Source organism: Apium graveolens, chromosome 1 (assembly GCF_009905375.1).
Source record: "Apium graveolens cultivar Ventura chromosome 1, ASM990537v1, whole genome shotgun sequence".
NCBI classification, from domain to species: domain Eukaryota; kingdom Viridiplantae; phylum Streptophyta; class Magnoliopsida; order Apiales; family Apiaceae; genus Apium; species Apium graveolens.
The window spans coordinates 182,749,424-182,770,764 of record NC_133647.1 but is presented as its reverse complement, the minus strand read 5'-3'; the positions used below and the strand labels follow the sequence as shown (position 1 = coordinate 182,770,764).

Below are 21,341 nucleotides of genomic sequence, written 5' to 3'. Positions count from 1 at the left end.
TTTATCCAGTAATCAGAGAATGTGAAAAGTCACCAAGAAAATTTATTTTGTTTTTCTAATGCATATTACTTAATACCAGCAATGCACTTGAGTCTTCCCTTCCACATGTATTTTTCTCTAGATCTCAAAGGAGTACCTGATTTTTATTTCTTTTCTTTTTCTTTTGATAAGTGAGGTTTATCAGCACTTAGTACATCCATAAGATTTATCAACATCAGAACTTAATAGATAAGAAGCACTATTCTAGTTTTTGACTTAGTAATAAGATACACAAAGTAAACCTAACCAAGCTCAATATCAGAATTTGCTTGTGTTAAAAGATATCCACATAAACAATTACTTCAAACATGGGATATTTAGTATATTCAAGACTACTAGGTCAGCATCTAGCACAGTTATCCTCATTGGATTGAATAGTCACAGAAACATTCATATCACTATCAGAGTTTAGAAATTCACATCAGACAACAACCAGCACTTAGAAAATTTCAACTTAAGCACAGAATACACAAAGATAGTAATATCTGTAAATACTGATCATAAAGTCTGATGTATCAGAACATAAACTAAGCAGATTTAGAGAAAGAACCTAAAACCATTCCATGTTCATTTACCAATCTTGTAAAAGTAGCTTCACATAGTGGTTTTGTGAAGATATCTGCTAGTTGTTGATCTGTTGGAACAAAATGCAATTCCACTGTACCTTCCATCACATGTTCCCTTATGAAGTGGTACCTAATGCTGATGTGCTTTGTCATTGAGTGTTGAACTGGATTACCTGTCATAGCAATAGCACTTTGATTATCACATTAAATAGGGATTTTAGAATATGTTAACCCATAATCCAGTAACTGATTCTTCATCCAAAGAATATGTGCACAACAGCTTCCTGCAGCAATGTATTCTGCTTCTGCAGTTGAAGTGGAAATTGACTTTTGTTTCTTGCTAAACCAAGAAACCAATCTGCCTCCAAGAAATTGGCAGCTTCCACTTGTGCTTTTCCTGTCAATTTTGCATCCTACAGAATCTGCATCTGAGTAACCTATTAGCTTAAAGTCTGATTCTCTAGGATACCATAATCCCAGATCAGCTGTACCCTTAAGATACTTGAAAATTCTTTTCACAGCTGTTAAGTGAGGTTCTCTTGGATCTGCTTGAAATCTTGCACAAAAATAGGTAGCATACATGATATCAGGTCTACTTGTAGTTAGATAGAGTAGTGAGCCAATCATACCTCTGTAATCAGTAATATCTACTGATGTACCAGTATCCTTATCCAATTTTGTTGCTGTGGCCATAGGAGTAGATGCACTTGAACAATCTTGCATTCCAAACTTCTTCAACAAATTTCTGGTGTACTTAGATTGACAAATAAAAGTTCCTTCTTCATTATGCTTGACTTGAAGGCCCAAAAAATAGCTAAGTTCTCCCATCATACTCATTTGATATCTTGACTGCATTAACTTGGCAAACTTCTTACAAAGTCTGTCATTTGTAGAACCAAAAATGATATCATCAACATATATCTGCACCAAAAGTAAGTCCTTTCCATGGTTGAGATAAAACAATATTTTGTTAATAGTCCCTCTGTTAAATCCACTTTCCAGAAGAAACTGAGCTAAGGTCTCATACCATGCTCTTGGAGCTTACTTAAGGCCATAAAGTGCTTTATCAAGTCTGTAGACATGATGAGAAAATTTTGAATCTACAAAACCTGGAGGTTGTTCAACATATACTTCTTCTTCCAATTCTCTATTAAGAAAGGCACTTTTTACATCCATTTGAAAGATTGTAAACTTTTTGTGAGCAACATAAGCCAAAAATATCCTTATGGCTTCCAATCTAGCAACTGGTGCAAATGTTTCAACATAATCAATTCACTCATGTTGAGAATATCCTTTTGCAACCAGCCTTGCTTTATTCCTTGTAATTATGCCATCACTATCAGTTTTGTTTCTGAACACCCACTTTGTACCAACAACATATCTGTTCTTTGGTCTTGGCACCAGGGTCCAGACTTTATTTCTTTCAAATTTATTTAACTCTTCCTGCATTGCTTGCACCCAATCAGCATCTTGAAGAGCTTCTTCCACTTTCTTTGGTTCAGTCTGAGAAAGAAAAGAGTGATAGAGACATTCATTTGATGTTGCTGTTCTAGTTCTAATACCTGCTTCAGGATCTCCAATAATCAAGTCAGGTGTATGTGCTTTAGTCCACTTCATTGCAGATGGAAGATTATCTCTAGAATTGGATGCTCCCCCATGATCCATGTTGTCTCCATCAACATTATCTGATGCTCCCCCCCCTGAAATTATGCTCTCTGAGTTGGATCCTTCAGAATTTGAGTTTCCAGAAATATCAGAACTTGAGTTTCCAGAATTATCAGAACTTGAGTTTCTAGAGTTATAAGAACTTGGCCCATCAGAACTTGATGAATCAGAACTTGAAGAGCCTGTTCTTGGTTCTGATGCTTCTTGTGATGTGGTTGTATCTTCAATATGCTCCCCCTCCACAGGTGCATTTTCCTTTGGCATAGTCACCATAGTTTCAATAACATCAGAGTTTAACCCATCAGAGTTTGCAGTATCAGGATTTAGACTGTCAGGATTTAAAGAATCAGAATTTAAAACTTCATTCTCAAATCTCAGCTGATCATGATCATTGAAATCTTCAAGTCCTGTAATCTTCTTATCATCAAACGAGACATTGATAGATTCCATGTCAACCCTTGTTCTTAAATTGTAGACTCTGAAGGTTTTTGTGGAAAGTGGATATCCAACAAAAATTCCTTCATCAGCTTTTAGATCAAATTTGGATAGCTGTTCAGGATGAGCCTTAAGAACAAAACATTGCATCCAAATACATGAAAATACTTCATATTTGGCTTCTTTTTCTTCACCATCTCATATGGTGTCTTTCCATGCTTGTTGATAAGTGTTGCATTCTGAGCAAAACAAGCAGTCTGCACAGTTTCAGCCCAAAAATAGGTTGGTAACTTTTCTTCATCAAGCATAGTTCGTGCACCTTGAATAAGAGTTCTATTCTTTCTTTCAACAACTCCATTTTGCTATGGAGTTCCAGGAGCAGAAAATTCATGCTTTATTTCATGGTCTTTGCAGAACTCTTCCATAATCAAATTCTTGAACTCAGTGCCATTATCACTTCTTATTATGTTCACAGAGTCTTTAACCAATTTATCCATTTGTTTGACATGATCAATCAAGATAGTTGCAGTTTCACTTTTTGTGTGCAAGAAATACACCCATGTGTATCTGGTGAACTCATCCACTATGACCATAACATATTTCTTCTTTGCAATAGACATGACATTTACTGGACCAAATAGATCAATATGTAGTAGGTGATAAGGCTCAAGAATTGAAGATTCAGTCTTGCTCTTGAATGAAGATTTACTTTGCTTTGCCTTTTAACAGGAATCATAAAGGCCATCAGGAGCAAATACTGATTTTGGCAGTCCTCTCACAAGATCTTTCTTGACAAGTTCATCTTTATTGTTAAAATTTAAATGAGAGAGTTTCTTGTGCCAATCCCAGCCTTCTTCAATTGATGCTCTGCTTAACAGACAGATTGCAGAACCATCAGAACTTGTTGAAAGCTTGGCTTCATAAATGTTACCATGCCTCTATCCTTCCAGAACAACTTTGCCTGTAGAATTGCTTACAACTTCACTGTGTTCTTCAAAGAAATCTACATGATAACCTCTGTCACAGATTTGACTAATACTCAGCAGATTGTGTTTAAGTCCTGAGACTAGAGCTACTTTTTCAATGATGACATTCCTAAGATTGATATTGCCAGATCCCAGTGTTTTTCCCATGTTGCCATGTCCATAAGAAACACCTGGGCCATCCTTCTCCACAAAGTCTGATAGCAGGGCTTTATTTCCAGTCATATGTCCTGAACATCCACTATCCAGAACTAGGATGTTTTTCCTGTTGCCCTGCAATCACAAAGACCACTAATGATTAGTTTTAAGGACCCAGACTTGCTTGGATCCTTTGGCCTTATTAAGATTGTTAACATTTGCAGCGGATTTAACATCAGAGTTTATGTTAACAATTTTCTTATCAGAATTTACAGTATCAGACTTTGCATCAGAACTTACACTAGAAGGAACAATGCTAACTTTCTTTAAAGAAGGTTTTATTTGATAATAATCATAGTACAAACTATGATATTCCTTACAAGTATAAATGGAATGCCATAAACTACCACAATGAAAACAAGGATTTTGTGGCCTATATCTAACAAACTGACTCTTAACTCCTGATTTTGAAGGTAAGGAGTTTATGTTCTTATTCTTCCTGCAAAAAGAAGCCATATGGTTAGAATTTCCACAGTTATAACATTTCTTTCTAGGAGCATTAGGAACAGGCTTATAATCATTACTTTTATTCACACCTTCCTTTCCATTCCTATTTTTCCTAGGTGGCTTTACCTTGTTTACATTCTTAACATCTTTCAGCTTATGCTTAAGCTGCTTCTTTGTCATTAAGCCTATGTTAACTTTAGTTGGCTTATCCTGTATTGGTTTTTCAGAAGTTAATTTCTCTTTAACTTCTGATTTATCAATATCAGACTTTACAGCTACAAACTTAACAGGATTTACCTTTGGCTTTTGTTTAACAACTATAGGCTCAATTTCTACAATTCCTTTATTATTCTTATCATCTCCATAACCTAAGCCTTCTTTCCAATTTCCACTACTTAACAAATTCTGAGTTATTCTGCCAGAGTTAGTCCAAGTCCTGATAATCTCTCTTTCCTTTTCTAACTCAGTTTTTAGAGATTCATTCATTTTAAGCACTTCATCTCTAACATAGAAAGCATCATCTCTATCTTTCTAAGTTTGATGGAACATAACTAACTCTTTTTCTAAATAATCATTCCTCTTTTTATAAGCAAGATTTTCAGAAGTTAATCTTTCACATGTTAAAGTTTGATCTCTATAACTAATGAACATGGTTTTAAGATATCTTCTCAACTCAGTAATATCATCAGTATGAAAAACATAAGTTGTTTGAGGTACCTTTAACTCAGCAGTTTCAGAACTGCTATCAGTATTTGCCATCAAGGCATAGTTCACCTCACTTTCAGAATCTGAAGTGTCTGTCCAGCTTTTCTTCTTTGTGACAAGAGCCTTGCCTTTGTCACTTTTCCCTTTTTACAATCAGGACATATGTGGCCTTTCTCACCATAGTTGTAGCATTTGACATTTGAGTAATCTCCTCTGTCAGACTTTCCTCCTTTGCCTTCAGATTTTCTAAAACCTTTCTTATCAGAACTTGCACCTTTCTTGGAAAACTTCTTTCCCTTTCTGAATTTCCTGTATGCAATCTTTGTGATTCCTTTCACCATAAGAGCACACAGCTTCATCATCTCTTCATCAGCATCCATCTCAGATATACTTTCAGTTTTTGAATCCTCATCACTATCAGAACTTGATGACTCAGTATCAGACTTTATGATGAGAGCCTTTCCTTTGCCTTTGTTTGAGACAGCCACTTTAAGGGATTCCTCCTCAGCCTTAAGAGCAACTATCCTTGATTTTATCCCATGCCTTTTGCTTCTTTGTTCCATCTCAAGTTCATGAGTCTTGAGCATACCATAAATTTCATCAAGAGTGGTTTCATCAAGAGCATAGTTGTCTCTTATAGTAGTTGCCTTCAAGTCCCAACTTTCAGGAAGAGCTAAAAGGAATTTAAGATTAGTATCTTCAAGATCATATTCCTTATCCACCAGTGACAGATCATTCAAGAGTTTGACAAATCTGTCATATAAATCAGTTAATGACTCATCAGGTTTTGAGTCAAAGTGCTCATACTCTTGATTGAGTATAGTCTTCCTGTTCTTCTTAATTGAATCAGTTCCCTGGCATCTTATCTCCAAGGCATCCCATATCTCCTTTGCAGTTTTGCAGTTACTTACCCTGTTTGACATGACATTATCAATGGCACTATGCAGCAAGTGTCTTACCTTTGCATCCTTTGTAATAGATGAGATATCTTCAGCTGTATATTCACTTTTCTCCTTTGGTACAATCTGTGCTGGCTGATCTGCAACTACAACAGAGAGCTTGGTTGGCTTATGTGGTCCTTCATTAATTTTGTCAAGGTATTCTGGATCTGTAGCTTCCAGAAACATAGACATCCTTACCTTCCATGTGGGATACTCAGAAGGTTTTAGTATGGGAACCCTAATAGTCTCATATCGACTGTGGGTTATGGTTTTTGGATTTTCTTTAGTTTTGGTGGGCTTGGTTGGAGTTTCTTCAGACATGATTGTTTTTGGATCTTAAACTGTTTGTGTCTTAACAGATCTGCTCTGATACCACTTGTTAGGTCACACACACTGTAGAAGGGGGTTGAATACAGTGTTTACTACAATCAAATTGAATATAAGAACTCAAGTAACTGAACACAGATTTTATTCAGTACAATAAACTCTGTTACAAAGAACTGTTCTCTCTCAGTGATGAACAAATTATCACGAAAGCTTCTAGGGTTACAAAGAATAATATTTTCGATTAAGATAACGCACATATAGTGTAAACCCTATGATGTGTTTATATACTACACAGTTACAAGATAATCTTCTAATTGATATCGAATATAATTCTGCTTCCTAATATATATCAATCAGTTATCTGTTCTTCCAAGTATTATATTCTTCATAGAATTCTTCTCCATGCATATCTCTTTCTTGTTTTAGCTCGATCTTCTTTCCTTTCAATCAACCGCCTTCCTTATCTGAAAGTCTCCTTAAGTCCTGATATTATCTCCTGATAAATATCTCCTGATAACTTAAGTTCTAACAACTTAAGTTCTGATATCTTAAGTCCTGACTTCAGTATAAGTACTGATTTCCAGTTAAGTACTGATTTGTCCTGTTAAGTAAGATCTGAAAACTAAACACAAATCATCATTAGACATGACATCACAAATATATCTAACACCCTAGTCCAATGTCTGAAATCCTAATTGAACCGTGTTCGGTCAACAATTCTTTTACATTAAATTATAAATGCATCTTTTATTTGTCCTTTCTCAAATATGAACGGAAATGATTTTTGACATAAACATGAATGTTATGACATGCAAATTGTATTTAATTTGAAACTTGATGAATTCAAATTTATCTTCAAAATAAAAAAAATGTAAAAATCGGGAGTCGGGGAAAATTGGCCAAGTTACAGATTTGGATTACTTGAAAATTGAGGATTAATCGGAGTAAAAATTGGATGTATTATAATATTAAATTATATTTAATATATTATTATGAATATTTTAATAATTTATTACCGAATATATATTTATTAAATATTAATTTCTACTATGGCAAAAATACAAAATTGATAAATAAAGTTGACTCACTTATCATATATAATCAAATGGGACACCGAAAAAATAAAAGCATCTAATCACGTGAGCATGGTAAAGATATGTAAGTAGTAAAAAATACCTAAATAAAATAAAATCAAGGCAAAAAGTTATTATTAAAGATTAGAGGAGAAGTGGCATTTGGGAAGCAAACGGAGAAGACCGATGAACGGAGAAAAGTCGTAAACGTGTGATTCAACGGCATTAACAAACAAGAAATAATGAACCGCATCTATAACACCGGTCGCCTTCATCATCTCTCAATCGTCCATTACATTTACCCAATTCAGTGAAGCAGCTCACAATTAGTCTTCCACCTTTCAAGCCTACATCCCACTTCAAGAATCATTTTTTTCCATAGGTAAAATGACTACTCTGTTTGGTTTTAATTGTTGATGTTGATTTAAGAATAATCGATACTTCTAGGAACAAGGAAAAAATTGAACTATTACTTAAAAAAGAAAGTTGAAGTGATTTGCCTTTGGCTATAAACAATTATTTAGTCTGAATTCAATGTATGTGAACTAGTGATTTACAATTTACAATATGTTTCACGGACATTGGCTGAAGAGTAAATTCACACATATTGAAAGCCTATATATATGTTTCAGCAGCTTTTTCTTCTTTTTCGTCGCAAACATTATCACTAGTTTCTTGATTTTTGAGATTTTTCTTCCATATACAGTGACTCTCTAAGGGCGGACCCAGGGGTGGGTTTCAGCCCAAGTCATCTCTCCCATCAGTAAAAAAACTACTACTATGTAACACTACTGGAGTGTTAAACAAACTATTCAACAGATTAAACTAAATAAACGACATGAATGGAAGAGAGAGTTCATAAAACGAAAGAAAGGAATAAAAGCTTTTGCATAATTATATCTTAATACTGCAAGTTACTGAAAGACCCTGAGACACCTTTCTAAAAATAATAGTTCCCGGTTCATTTAAACTGTTACAATCCATTCTCCTTAAGAAAAATCCTTGTCCTCAAGGATTGAAGTCGGGAAATTGTTCCTGTATTGCCTTCGCGTTCTCCCATCTAGTGTCTTTGGGTACGGAATGAGACCATTGCACCAGCCACTGTGTTACAGCCGAGTTGTTCTTCTTAATCATTCGCACTTGCAACACCTTCACTGGATATACAAGAAACTGTCCTTCGGACCCAATTTTCGGAAGTTCTGTAGTGATTTGATACTTAGAACCCACCTTCCTCCTGAGTAAACTCACATGAAAAATTGGATGAATCAAACTACCCGCTGGTAACTCCAATTGATAAGCAACAACCCCAATTTTCTTCTCAATCTTGTAGGGACCAAAGTATTTGTGTGCCAACTTGAGATATCTCCTGACAGCCACAGAAAGCTGCCTGTATGGCTGCAATTTCAAGTATACAAAGTCTTTAACATTGTAATTGACATCCTTTCTCTTGGCATCAACTATCTGTTTGTACCTATTTTGAGATTTCTGTATGGCTTCCTTAAGAACGTGATTCATAGCCTCCCTTCGCAACTGGAAGTCAAGTACTGAGTCGACCGAAGATCTGGTTTGAGCAGGGATGCATAGCTTCCTTGGTTTGTTGCCGTATAAAGCCTCAAAGGGGGTCATGTTTATAGCACTGTTAACAGTTGAATTGTACCACCATTTAGCGAGAGAAAGCCACTTGACCCATTGTTTCAGCCTAGAACTGACCATAGCCCTTAGATATTGCTCAAGACATCGGTTTAGCCTTTCTGTTTGACCATCGGTCTGTGGATGGTACGAAGTACTTAAATGAATCTTAGAGCCCACAGAACTGAAGAGCTCCTTCCAGAATTGACTTGTAAAGATTTTATCCCTGTCTGTCATGATGGTAGAAGGCAAGCCATGTAACTTGTAAATATTGTCTAAATACAGTTGAGCTACTGTTGTTGCACTATAAGGATGTGATAAAGGAAGGAAGTGGCCCACTTTAGTAAATCTGTCAATGACCACCAGAATGCAATCTTTGTCTCCAGATTTAGGAAGCCCTTCTATGAAATCCATAGAGATATCAGACCATACTTGTGCAGGTATGGGAAGTGGTTGCAATAACCCCCCAGGGAAAGAGTTTCCAGATTTGATTCTCCGACACACATCACAAGCTTGCACATATTTTGTAATTTCCTGTTTCATCCGTGGCCAATAAAAGAATTGAGTAATCATTTTAATAGTAGCATCTTGACCAGAATGTCCCCCAGTGGCACTGTCATGTAATTCCCACATTATATCTTGTCTTGCAGTCCCTCCTATTCCCACATATATCTTTCCTTTATGCTTGATCAGGCCATTATTGAATGTATAATTTGTATGCTGAGATTGTTGGGATGCTATAGTAGTGATCAATTCTTGAGCATAGACATCAGAGTCATAACTGTTCAAGATGGTGGATGACCATCCATCTTGCACCACTGTCAACTCCTGCAATTGCCCTGACCCTTCAATTTTATGCATCCTTGAGAGTGCATCTGCTACAATATTGTCTTTACCTTTCTTATACACTATTTCATAATCCAATCCCATTAATCTGGCCAACCACTTTTGCTGCATCATAGTAGACAACCTCTGCTCCAACAGGTATTTCAGACTTTGGTGATCAGTTTTTATCAGAAAATGGTTTCCTTGGAGGTAGGTATACCACTTCTGAGTGGCCATTACTATTTCCAAGAGTTCCTTTTCATAAGTTGACATTCCTTGATGTTTTGGAGCCAATCTTTGTTGTAGTAAGCTATTGGATTCCCATTTTGCATTAATACAGCTCCCACCCCATTTCCACAAGCATCAGTTTCCAATATGAAAGGTATATTATAGTCAGGTAAGGCAAGCACTAGAGTAGTGGTCATGGCCTTTTTCAGTTTAAGAAAAGCATCAGTAGCTTCAGTTGTCCATGTAAACCCTCCCTTCTTTAACAGATCAGTCAAGGGCCTACTTATTATGCCATAATTCCTGATGAATTTCCTGTAATAGCCTATGAAACCCAAGAATCCCCTCAGCTGCTTCAGTGTTTTTGGGGTAGGCCAATTCTGCATAGCTTGGATCTTGGTAGGGTCAGTTGAAACTCCTTCTGCTGTAATAACATGTCCCAGATACTCTACTTTCTTTTGGCCAAATAAACATTTACTAGCTTTGGCATACAACTGATGTGCCCTCATCTTTGACAGAACATAATGCAGATGTTCAACATGTTCTTGTAAGGAACTGCTGTATACCAGAATGTCATCAAAAAATACTAGCACTGTCTTCCTGAGTTGATCTTGAAAAATGTCATTCATTAGGTTCTGGAAGCTAGCTGGAGCATTAGTGAGCCCAAATGGCATCACCTTGAATTCATACAAGCCCTGATGTGTTTTAAAGGCTGTCTTGAACACATCTGGTGGTGCTACCCTAATCTGGTGGTAACCCGCCCTCAAATCCAGCTTGGTGAACCACTTAGCCCCTTGCAACTCATCCAATAACTCATCTATGAGAGGTATGGGGTATTTATTCTTGATGGTAATGTCATTCAGCCTCCTATAGTCAACACACAGTCTCCACGTCCCATTATTTTTCTTAACCAAAAATATAGGTGAGGCAAAAGGACTTGTACTCTTCCGTATTATTCCAGACTGCAACATTTCCTTTATTTGCTTCTCTATTTTAGCTTTTTGAATGTATGGCACCTTATACCCTCTCTGGTTGACTGGTTGGCTGCCAGGTAGGAGAGGTATCTGGTGATCATACTCTCTTTCTGGTGGGAGGCCTTTTGGTTCCTGGAATATCTCTTCAAATTCATGGAGCAAGTTCTGTATGCTTGGAGGAGTGATGTCATTTTCAGGACTTAAGACTGAAGTAGTGTGAATCATACAAATGCAGCCATGAGAAACTCCAGTTCCATTCTTAAGTAGCTTTCCCATATGCTTGCTACTGATAACTTGTAAGCTACCCTCTTGTGCTGCTCCTTGTAGAGTTACTGGATTTCCCCCTTTGTGTATAGAGATGCTCATGTTGTGGTAGTCTAATGTAATTGGGTTATGCTGCTTGAGCCAGTCCACCCCCAATATAATGTCTGAGCCCCCTAGTGGAAAAAGTCGCATATCAATAACAAATTTCTGATGTTGTACTTCATAGGTTAATCCCTTACACATGGTATCAAGCATCATGCTTGTGCCATTAGCTACTGTTATTAATAAAGGAGCAACCACTTTAGCTGTCAGCTTCAATTTCTTGACCAAATTGGTATTTACAAAGCTGTGTGTAGACCCACTATCAATAAGAATTTGTACTTTGTTTCCCTTCATAACACCTTGGAGTATGATGGTGCTAGTTGACCTACTCCCAGATAAGGCGTTGATATAAAATTTCTCCTGGAAATTCTTCTGACTGTACTTCTACTTTATTCGTATCAGTACCTTGCTCCCAGTCTTCTATTTCTTCCCCAAACAGCTTATAGAGTCTGGATTTACACTCCTTTCCGGGGTGAAAAGGGTCATCACAGTGGAAACATTGTCCTCTTGCTCTTCTCTCCATAATTTCTTTACTTCCCAAGGTCGATCTGTTTCTCCTGTCTCCTTGGTAGGATGTCTTCGAATTGATGGTGAGTGACTTGAAGTCATTGTTTATTTGAGAAGAAGTTCTAACTGTTGATCTCTTAATAGCAGCATAGCTTGATTTAGAATTCTTGGCTTCTTCCTGTTTTGCTAAGAAGACAGCATCCACAAGGGTTTGGGGCCTGAACATTCTCACTGCCACCTTAATTGAATCCTTCAAACCACTGATAAAACTAGACAAGAAATATTCTTCATTGAACCCCTTATTTTTATGCATCACCATAGCTCTAAGTTCCTCGAACTTATCTTCATACTCAGCCACACTAGAGGTCTGTTTCAATTTGTTAAATTGGTCCTGAACATCCATTTGATCTGTATTTTCAAACCTCAAAATTACATCAGCTTGAAAATTCTTCCAATGCACCACCCCATTGCTACCCTGATAATATATGTACCACGTGTTTGCTTTCCCCTCAAAATGCATCACAGCCAATTTAACTTTCTTTCCCTCTTCTATATTAACAAAATCAAAGTATTGCTCCGCCTTTAACACCCAACCTTTTGGGTCAGTACCATTAAATCTTGGAAACTCAATTTTAGGGTGAGGGTTAAATGTGGTGGTAGTCATATTATGATGAAATTGGGAGATATTATGGGGTGTTGGTTTGTGAATGTACTGTGGAAGTGTGTAGGTGTTTGTAAGTGGAGGTATTACGTACTGGTTTATAGGGACAAAAAGGGGTTGGCTACTAATAGGTGGAGTGCTAACAGCGGTAGTGAATGGAGCCGCCATATGTATACTAGACTGAACAGACGTAAGAGGGTGTGCCATTGTGGTTGTGCTATAGTGTGGTGGAGCAAAATAAGGAGTGCCATTGAAATTAAGAGGTACGTGAGCAGAGTGAGGAGGTGTGTGTAAGCTGGGAGTTAGAATACTAGCATTAGAGGTATATATGCCACTGAAATTATTAGAGTGAGAATGAGGAGTACCAGACGGGGTAGTAACTCGGAAGTTGGGATTGAGAACTCCTCCCACATCATATGTGCTCCCAAATCGCAGATCTGGTCCAGAAGATGGAGGTGGTGTTGTGTTCGAGCTACCCGTTGTTCCAGTCTTTTTACCCAATTGTAGAGCATTCAACATCTGTTTAATCTCCTTTAGCGACTCACCCATCCCACCAATCTTGGCCTCGACTCCCGTGATTCTACCGTTTAACTCTCTCAATTGGAATACTACTTCATCCCTGTTCTTAACAATCTTATCCATTACTTCATTAACCTTCCTTTCCTGCGCTCCCAATCGTTCATCTAACCCTCTTAAGCGCGTTCCTTCTGCCATGATTAGTACTAGAGCCAAGGAACAAGTGCTCTGATACCAATTGTAACACTACTGGAGTGTTAAACAAACTATTCAACGGATTAAACTAAATAAACGACAGGAATGGAAGAGAGAGTTCATAAAACGAAAGAAAGGAATAAAAGCTTTTGCATAATCATATCTTAATACTGCAAATTACTAAAAGACCCTTAGACACCTTTCTAAAAATAACAGTTCCCGGTTTATTTAAACTGTTACATACTAATTTGAGCCTGTAGATCAGAGTTAGCCCGGTCAGTTCTTTCCTTGGCCCAACATCTCATCTTGATCAATGTCAAAAACACACAGAAGGGTAATGTTTTAAATGCATTCAAGTTTAGGTTTCTATTTCTTGTGGTGTTTAGATTTCAAATGCATATATTATTTTTCTATTTTTATATTATCATTACATAGGATATTAATATGTAATTTTTGTCTAACACAGATAAAGAATAATGGATTTATGATATTTGTAAAACTTGTATTTGAATTTATATAATATAACTGAATTTTAGTGTTAGAAATAAATTTAAATAGCCTAATAATCAACTTTTACAAATATTAAACTATTTATTTTAAAATCATCTTATTTTATTCTTCCGATTTATGTGCTAATACTTTTGTTATTAATTTATAATTATTAATTTTATATATGAGATTGTATATGTTTGCTTTAGTGATTTATTACATTTATATTTTAATTTTAAATATAGGAGCTCGTAGTATATATATATCTAGTTGTTATAAAATACCGGTTATAGTAACAATAAAATAGCACAATAAAAGAACTACTATATTTTTATAGGAGAGAGCTGAGGAGGAGAAAGAGCAGAGAAGATGCTCGGGATGATATTTTGCTTCTTGCTGAATGTGGCTATTTATAGCCAAAGGAGGGAACAAGTACATTAAATGAATTGTAAGTTTTCTACTCCTACATGTAGCTTTACTATTTAACCTTTGAATATAACAATCAATTCATAACACTCCCCTTTGATTGTTATTATATAGTGGATCATAGACTGCCTCGTTAAAACCTTGCCAAAAAAACCCAGTGGGATACAAATTTGACAAAGGAAAAAGAGTACAATCTCCCCTTGGAAAAACTAATCATTCTCTGAAGTTTTGTTGTAACAAATCCTTAAGTCGCCGCATTCCAATGTTATGTCGTAACTTCCCAAATGTTGAATTCGGTAATGATTTCGTGAATAAATTAGCAAGGTTGTCACATCAATTTCACCATTCTTTTGAAGCTCATGAGTGTAGAAGAATTTTGGTGAAATGTGCTTCGTCATGTCCCCTTTGATATATCCTTCCTTGAGTTGATCAATGCATGCAGTGTTGTCCTCAAACATGACAGTAGGACTTCTTGTGATGTCTAGCAATCCACATGATTCTTGAATATTCTTGATGATAGACCGCAACCAAATACATTCTCTACTGGCTTCATGAATTGTAATGAGTTCTGAGTGATTTGTTGAGGTTGCCACTGTAGTTTGCTTCGTGGATTTCCAGGAAATGACTGCACCGTAATATGTAAATACATATCCAATTTGTGGTTTGCCAAAATGAGGATCTGACAAGTATCCAACGTCTGCATATCCGATCAACTGAGATGTTGAGTTTTTCAAGAAGAATAATCCAAAGTCTGTTGTTCCCCGAAGATAATGGAATATATGTTTAATCCCATTCCAATGTCTGTCCATCAGAGCAGAGCTAAATCTAGCCAATAAATTCACAGCAAATGCAATATATGGCCTTGTATTATTTGCAAGATACATAAGTGCACCAATTGCACCTAGATATGGGATTTCAGGACCAAGAACCTCTTTGTAATAACCCCAATTTTTGGAGATTTTTGAAACCCGGATGAATAGTAACTTTTGCTGACAATGCTGATTAAGAAAAATTATCAGACCACGATATATAGGAGTACTGTTATGGAAATTCTAAGATCGTATTAGTATTCCATAAAGAAAATAAGTGTATGTAAAAGCTGTCGGATTTTGAAAACGAGCACTTTTATTTTTTCCCGAGATTTCCACCAGACATTAAGGGATTTAAGGAATTAATATTAAGATGAAGGATTTTAAATTCAAGGATTATAAAGGAGAATTAATTTAGGTATTAAAAATACCAAGAAGATTTTATGAATAAAACCATTAAGGTATTTAACCAAACGATCAACGAGATTGAGTGATAACCGGACAAAGAAATGAATAACGACTCTTGTAAATACCTTTGCAAGTGGCAAGGCAAGTGGATGGTTGATCAAACAAGAAACCAAGTGATAGTTAGGAAGGAATGGCTAGTTAATTATATAGTTAACTAGGGATGATCTCATCTCACCACAAATCACCAACACATGGCAAATGGTGAGATCATCTTCCACTAACTCATTTGTTTATTATTAACCTAGCAAAATATCAAGACAACCCATCATTATCCACCACATTATTCCACCAACACAAGAAAGCAAAAACATTTCCTCCTCCATTTCCATTGCTCTCGGCCAAAACAGAACCAGCACACTAAAACTGCTGTATCTCCTTCATTTCTCACTCAAATATTGTGTTCTATAGCTTATTGGAAAGGTATTGAGATGGCCTACAACTCTTGTTCACAAGTCTCGTCCAAATAATCATGGTAAGACCCTCATTTTTACAGTTCTTTAAATCGGACTTTTAGAAACTTCAAAGCCTAACTTTGTGTTCTTGATTTCTTTGGAAATATCAAGCTTGTAGGAGGCTCCCTAAGGCTTCCTAGCAACTTAACACCTCCCAAGGAAGGTATAAACTTCAAACCCTAGCCTTTACTTTATTTGTTAGTAAGTTTAATGGTTGGTTTTGTGAAATGAGAAGCATGGATTGTGATTATTAGTAGTTTGGTTTGATTTGGAAGTGTTTTGGTAATTGAAGCTTGATTATAGTTCATAGGTCTTGATTGTGGTTGTTTGAGTTGAAAACCTTGGAGATTATGGACTGATGTGGTATGGTTTAGGTGAAGTTTTGTTGTATTGATGGTTATGAGTTGGTTGGTGGTTAATTGGAGTAGTTTAAACATTGGTAATTGCGTAAACATAGCCGTCGTAATGTCTGATTTACTTTAGACTGCTTTTGTTCATAACATTTGGACCCGAGAACTCCCTTCTATATTATGACCATTGCCATTTTTAGATAGTTCATGTTACGAGCTTCGTTTTTATATGTAGTTCGTTTGATTCCGATGTACGGTTTAGGAGAAACGACCGTTTTAAGTAACGGCGTTTCGCGAACGAAACTTTTCCCCTCGCCTTACTTTGAAACATAGGCTAAAGACCAAAAAGGGTTAATTAGTGTATGAAACAATTATGGTAAGAGTGTTAGGCAGTTGGTAAGACACTCGCGAAGGAATCGCCTTAACACTTGTAATGGTTAAATTATAAAAAATGGTGGAGCCGAGGGTACTCGAGTGACTTAAGAGATTCAGTAAGCGCAAAGCGAGCGTTAGAGTCTAAGGTAGTTAGAGTATAGATTTACAAGTGACTTTGGTTTAATTCCAACTTACTTGTTGTTTATAGGTTATCAGACTCGTCCCGAGCCTTTTATCACCCCCAGTCGCTCAGGCAAGTTTTCTACCCGTTATACTGTTGTTGTGATGTATATATGTATATGCATTATCTTGTGATAGATGCATGTTGGTTAATTAGCAAATTTTGCGATATATTGAAGCATGCTGATATGGTATATATATGCATGCCTGTTTCGTATTCTTGCCATATATATCTGTTGGTTCAGTTGATAATACCTATGCTAGAGAATAACGGTAATTTGCATATACCCTTAGTATAGGGACCCAAAGGTGAAAACATTTTCTAAAACCGGGAGTCGAGGATCCCGAGTAGATTTTATATATATATATTTATATATATATGGTTATAGTTTTCAAAACTATTAATCGAATAAGGTTTATTCGATAACTTTATTTTATTAATGAATATTATCTTGAATATTCATTCGAGGACTTATGACTCCTTTATATTATTTATTGAATATTACTTGGATATTCATTTGAGGATGTATGACTCCTTTATTTTATTTAATGAATATTATTTATAATATTCATTCCAGGTATTATGACTCAGCTTATTATTTAATGAATATTATTTCGAATATTCATTCGAGGGCTTATGACTCAGCTTATTTATTTATTGAATATTATTTCGAATATTCATTCGAGGGCTTATGACTCAGCTTATTTTATTTATTGAATATTATTTGAATATTCATTTGAGGATCTATGACTCCGATTATTTGCTGAGATATATTCTTTATTTTATTAAAGAATAAGGTGTCGATAATCAAACTCACTTTTGATTATTCAAATAAAGATAGTACTTTCGTATAGGTATATCTTTGGATATTTAATATTCATTTCAAGTATAAGTTTCAAAACTTCTACTTCAATTATTTTTATAAAGATTATTCTTTATGGAAATATTATTTAAATAATAATATTCAGATATTTTCTAATATATTGGGACTGATTTATTTTGTTAAATCAGCATCACTCCAAACATTCTTAAAAATGTTTTGCGAGTCTTCAAAATGATTTTTAAAAGTTAGAGCGGATCCCAAAACTCATTTTTATATTTAAGATCCTCCTTTCGAAGGGGATTTAAATACTCGCTCAAAACCTGAGGGATCCGGCTCTGTGGTGTGTTTTATATTCGCAACAAGGTTGCTGTTTTGTTAAATGAATTGATTACTTACCCAACACTCGGGAAGTAATATTCTTGGAACAAGTTAATCCATTAACAGGCATCGCCTGGGAAATATCGGTGAGTTCTCCTTTCCAACTAGATAGGACTTCTTGGTGGAGCCGTATCAACAAGTTTCTACTTGGGGAAAGGGGGAACGAGCTTTACGTTTCAGAGTCATGGATTTCATCTGAACTAGGAGTGGCGTAAGTGGTCGAGTGGCGCCGGCCCAGCCTTATTATATTGGCCCAAATGGCCTGGAAGTTCCGCTAAGGCGGTCCATTCCTTAGGAGTTCAGTGTTCGGTTGACAAGTAAATCCGACAGGTTCTCCTCTACATGTAGAAAATGGTGGGGTTGCACTACTACGACTGATCATCGTAAGTGGTCTTCCTGGCGCGGCAAACTCCCGTAATGAGTTCATCATCCAATTGGATATTTCTGCAACACTACCCAGAGCACTTCGATAGAAAGGCTACGGTTGGGCGATTGTTGAGTGTTGGCAGGGTCAAGTTTTCAAAATGATGTTTGCATCAAATGAAGTATCTCGTAACTTCATTTTATTTTGATGATATTTTAAAGATTTAATCTATTCAAATCTGGTCTTGTAGTCTCATCTACGTGATGAACTTTTGAAACTTATTATAACTTGAACGGTGGTAGTTCAAGTAGTATTTGGAAAAGATATAAGTATATTGGAGTATCTTGTAACTTCATCTTTTAAACTTATATCTAGTAAATGATTATCTTATGCATGACAAAGATTTTCAGAAAAACGTTGAGACAAGGTTAGATATATGAGATCACGTTGCAACGATATTTTTATACAGTTATACACTGGAACTCTGTGTATATTATGCATGGAAGAGGACTTCCAAGATTTTAAAAAGTATATATGTATATATACTGAATATTTTGCGACTTCATCGCATTAAGATATCAAACTTGGTTCATTTCTTTTGACCAAGACTTTCATGAGTACTATGAGAAGGCTCATATATTGTAAATTATTATACATATTATTTTGGTGGGCTTGCTGCTCACTCTTGCTTTCTTCTTTCATCACACAACATCAGATAGACAAGATGAACAGGACCAAGCTCCCAATTCGCGAGCGGATAGGAAACGTTCTGCAGCTTCCTATAGGCATTGAAGTCGCTGTAGCTAAGGTGGGAACTACCAATAGACTAGGCTTCAACTTTTGATGTACCAGATTTATGTATACTTATGAATTGTAACAATGGCAAATAAAATGTAAATTTTTTCAGAAAACCTTTTAAGGTGTATTGGCAGATAATTGTGGAATAAAATGACTTGTGATTATTTTTGGATGTTCATCTCTAAGACTATAACGTGTGGTGTGTGTGTTTATTGTGGGGTCACAGTACAAAGTAGTTGATTAATTATTAAGATTGGGTGTTATTAAGGGAAATGGAACTCGTGACAACCCGGATCCCCGACCCCGGATTTGGGGGTGTTACAGAAGTGGTATCAGAGCTAAGTGTTATAAACCTCAGAGATGATGTGACGTTAAGATAATAACTAAGATAATAAGAACTCTTGCCAAGTTCATAGTCGGGCTACCTAACGTAGTACTGACAGTTAAAACCCTTATGGGAACCCTTATAAATATCGTGATAGAAGAGTAGTTCGTTATCGTATATGGTAGCGGGACTCCGAACCCTGAGGTTGAGGAGCAACAACGCGATGATGTTTTATTACTAATTGGAGATCGGATTGTGGATCCGATAGAGCGTCCTAACGTAGGACCGGATGATGTTCATATTGAGGATGTAGCGGTTGAGGATGTTGTCCTAGAAGGGATTATTGCTGAGGCGGATCCCGTGGAGGATCCTGACAAGAATGAATAAAGGACCACTAAGGAATTGATGACCATGGTTAGGGAAACTACCAGAGGTAGGATTGGCCGGTCACTACCGGAGGTTCGTTCAAGTTTGTAAAGATAGTAGCCCCTTTAACGCGGCTTACTCGTAAGACTGAGAAGTTCGAATGGACAGAGAAATGCGAGAACAACTTTTAAGAACCGAAGCAAAGGTTGGTGACGTTCCCTATGTTGGCGTTGCCGAATGGAAAATGAGATTTTGTGATGTGTAGTGACGCTTTGCATAAGGAATTAGGGTGCTTCATATACAGCACAGCAAGGTAATCGCGTACGCGTCAAGACAATTAAGGGAATATAAAATTCGATATCCCCACCCATGAGCTTGGGCTCGTGGCAATAGTTTTTCCCTAAAGATTGGAGACACTACTTGTATGGAAAGAAGTGCAAGATTTACACAAACCATAGGAGCTCTAGTACATTTTTACGTAGAAAGAGCTCAACATACGCCAGAGGAGGCGGTTAGAGCTAATCAAGAATTATGATTGGGAGATTCTTTATCATTCGGGGAAAGCCAATGTGGTGGCTGATGCCCTTAGTAAAAAGGAGAGACCCAAGATGATAATGTCTTTGGGATAGTTTATAAGAGATTTTGAGAAAATGGAAATAGAAGTGAAGGTAACCGGAGCCGGTACCGAAAAGCTGTTTGAGATTGCAATACAGACCGAATTTTTGGAAAAGAACATATTGTGCCAGAAAAAGTGATGAATGAAGGCAGAGAGTCAATGACTAGAGAAGAGATCCACACCGAGAAAGATGATAAGGGGATAGTGAGGTGTTCCTACAGAAATTGGGTTCCAAAAGTTCAAGAGCTTAAGGATGAGAACTTAGATGAGAGCCATAGTTTGAGGAATAAGATTTAGGGCAAACCCTGAATGTGATAGTCAGGGAGGTTGCCATCGAGAAAGAAAGAACCCATAACATAATAGAGTGGAAAACAAGGTTTTTAATGTATAAGATAACCCCGATTATGGGAGAAGGTTGAAACATTTCATACTAAGGAAACAGAAAGTCGAGTAAGGAAAGGAGACCCAAGATGGTACTCCTATACGACAATTTATGGACCAGTCTAGACAGAACTTAGACTATTATCCCCAACCACCACCCTGAGGAAACAATGCGGTGAGAAATTCTTTCAGGACCTTTAAGTCACTAAGCTCTCAGAGTTCCAAGGAACAAGCTGACCCAGTCGAGGCAAGAGCCTGGCTAAAGGAAATACAGGAATCATTTGGGATTCTAAATGATTGATGAATCACAAAAGACTATTTTTGTCACTTACCCTCCTAAGAGAGAGGCCACTCGCTGGTGAAAGGCCAAGGAAGGCACGGAGCAAGAGATTATAATAAACTGATTTAAGTTCAGACAATTATTTTCGGGAAAGTACTTCCCAAGGTTATGGAGGTAGTGTAA

General features: G+C 36.6%; 1 protein-coding gene across 1 annotated transcript; it reads right to left on the bottom strand.

Moving 5' to 3' along the window:
* Positions 1-14,401: 14,401 nt before the first annotated feature.
* LOC141712943 (secreted RxLR effector protein 161-like) lies at positions 14,402-15,076 on the bottom strand. Its single transcript, XM_074516077.1, has one exon. The coding sequence runs from the start codon at positions 15,074-15,076 to the stop codon at positions 14,402-14,404; it is 675 nt and encodes a 224-aa protein (XP_074372178.1).
* Positions 15,077-21,341: the final 6,265 nt, after the last annotated feature.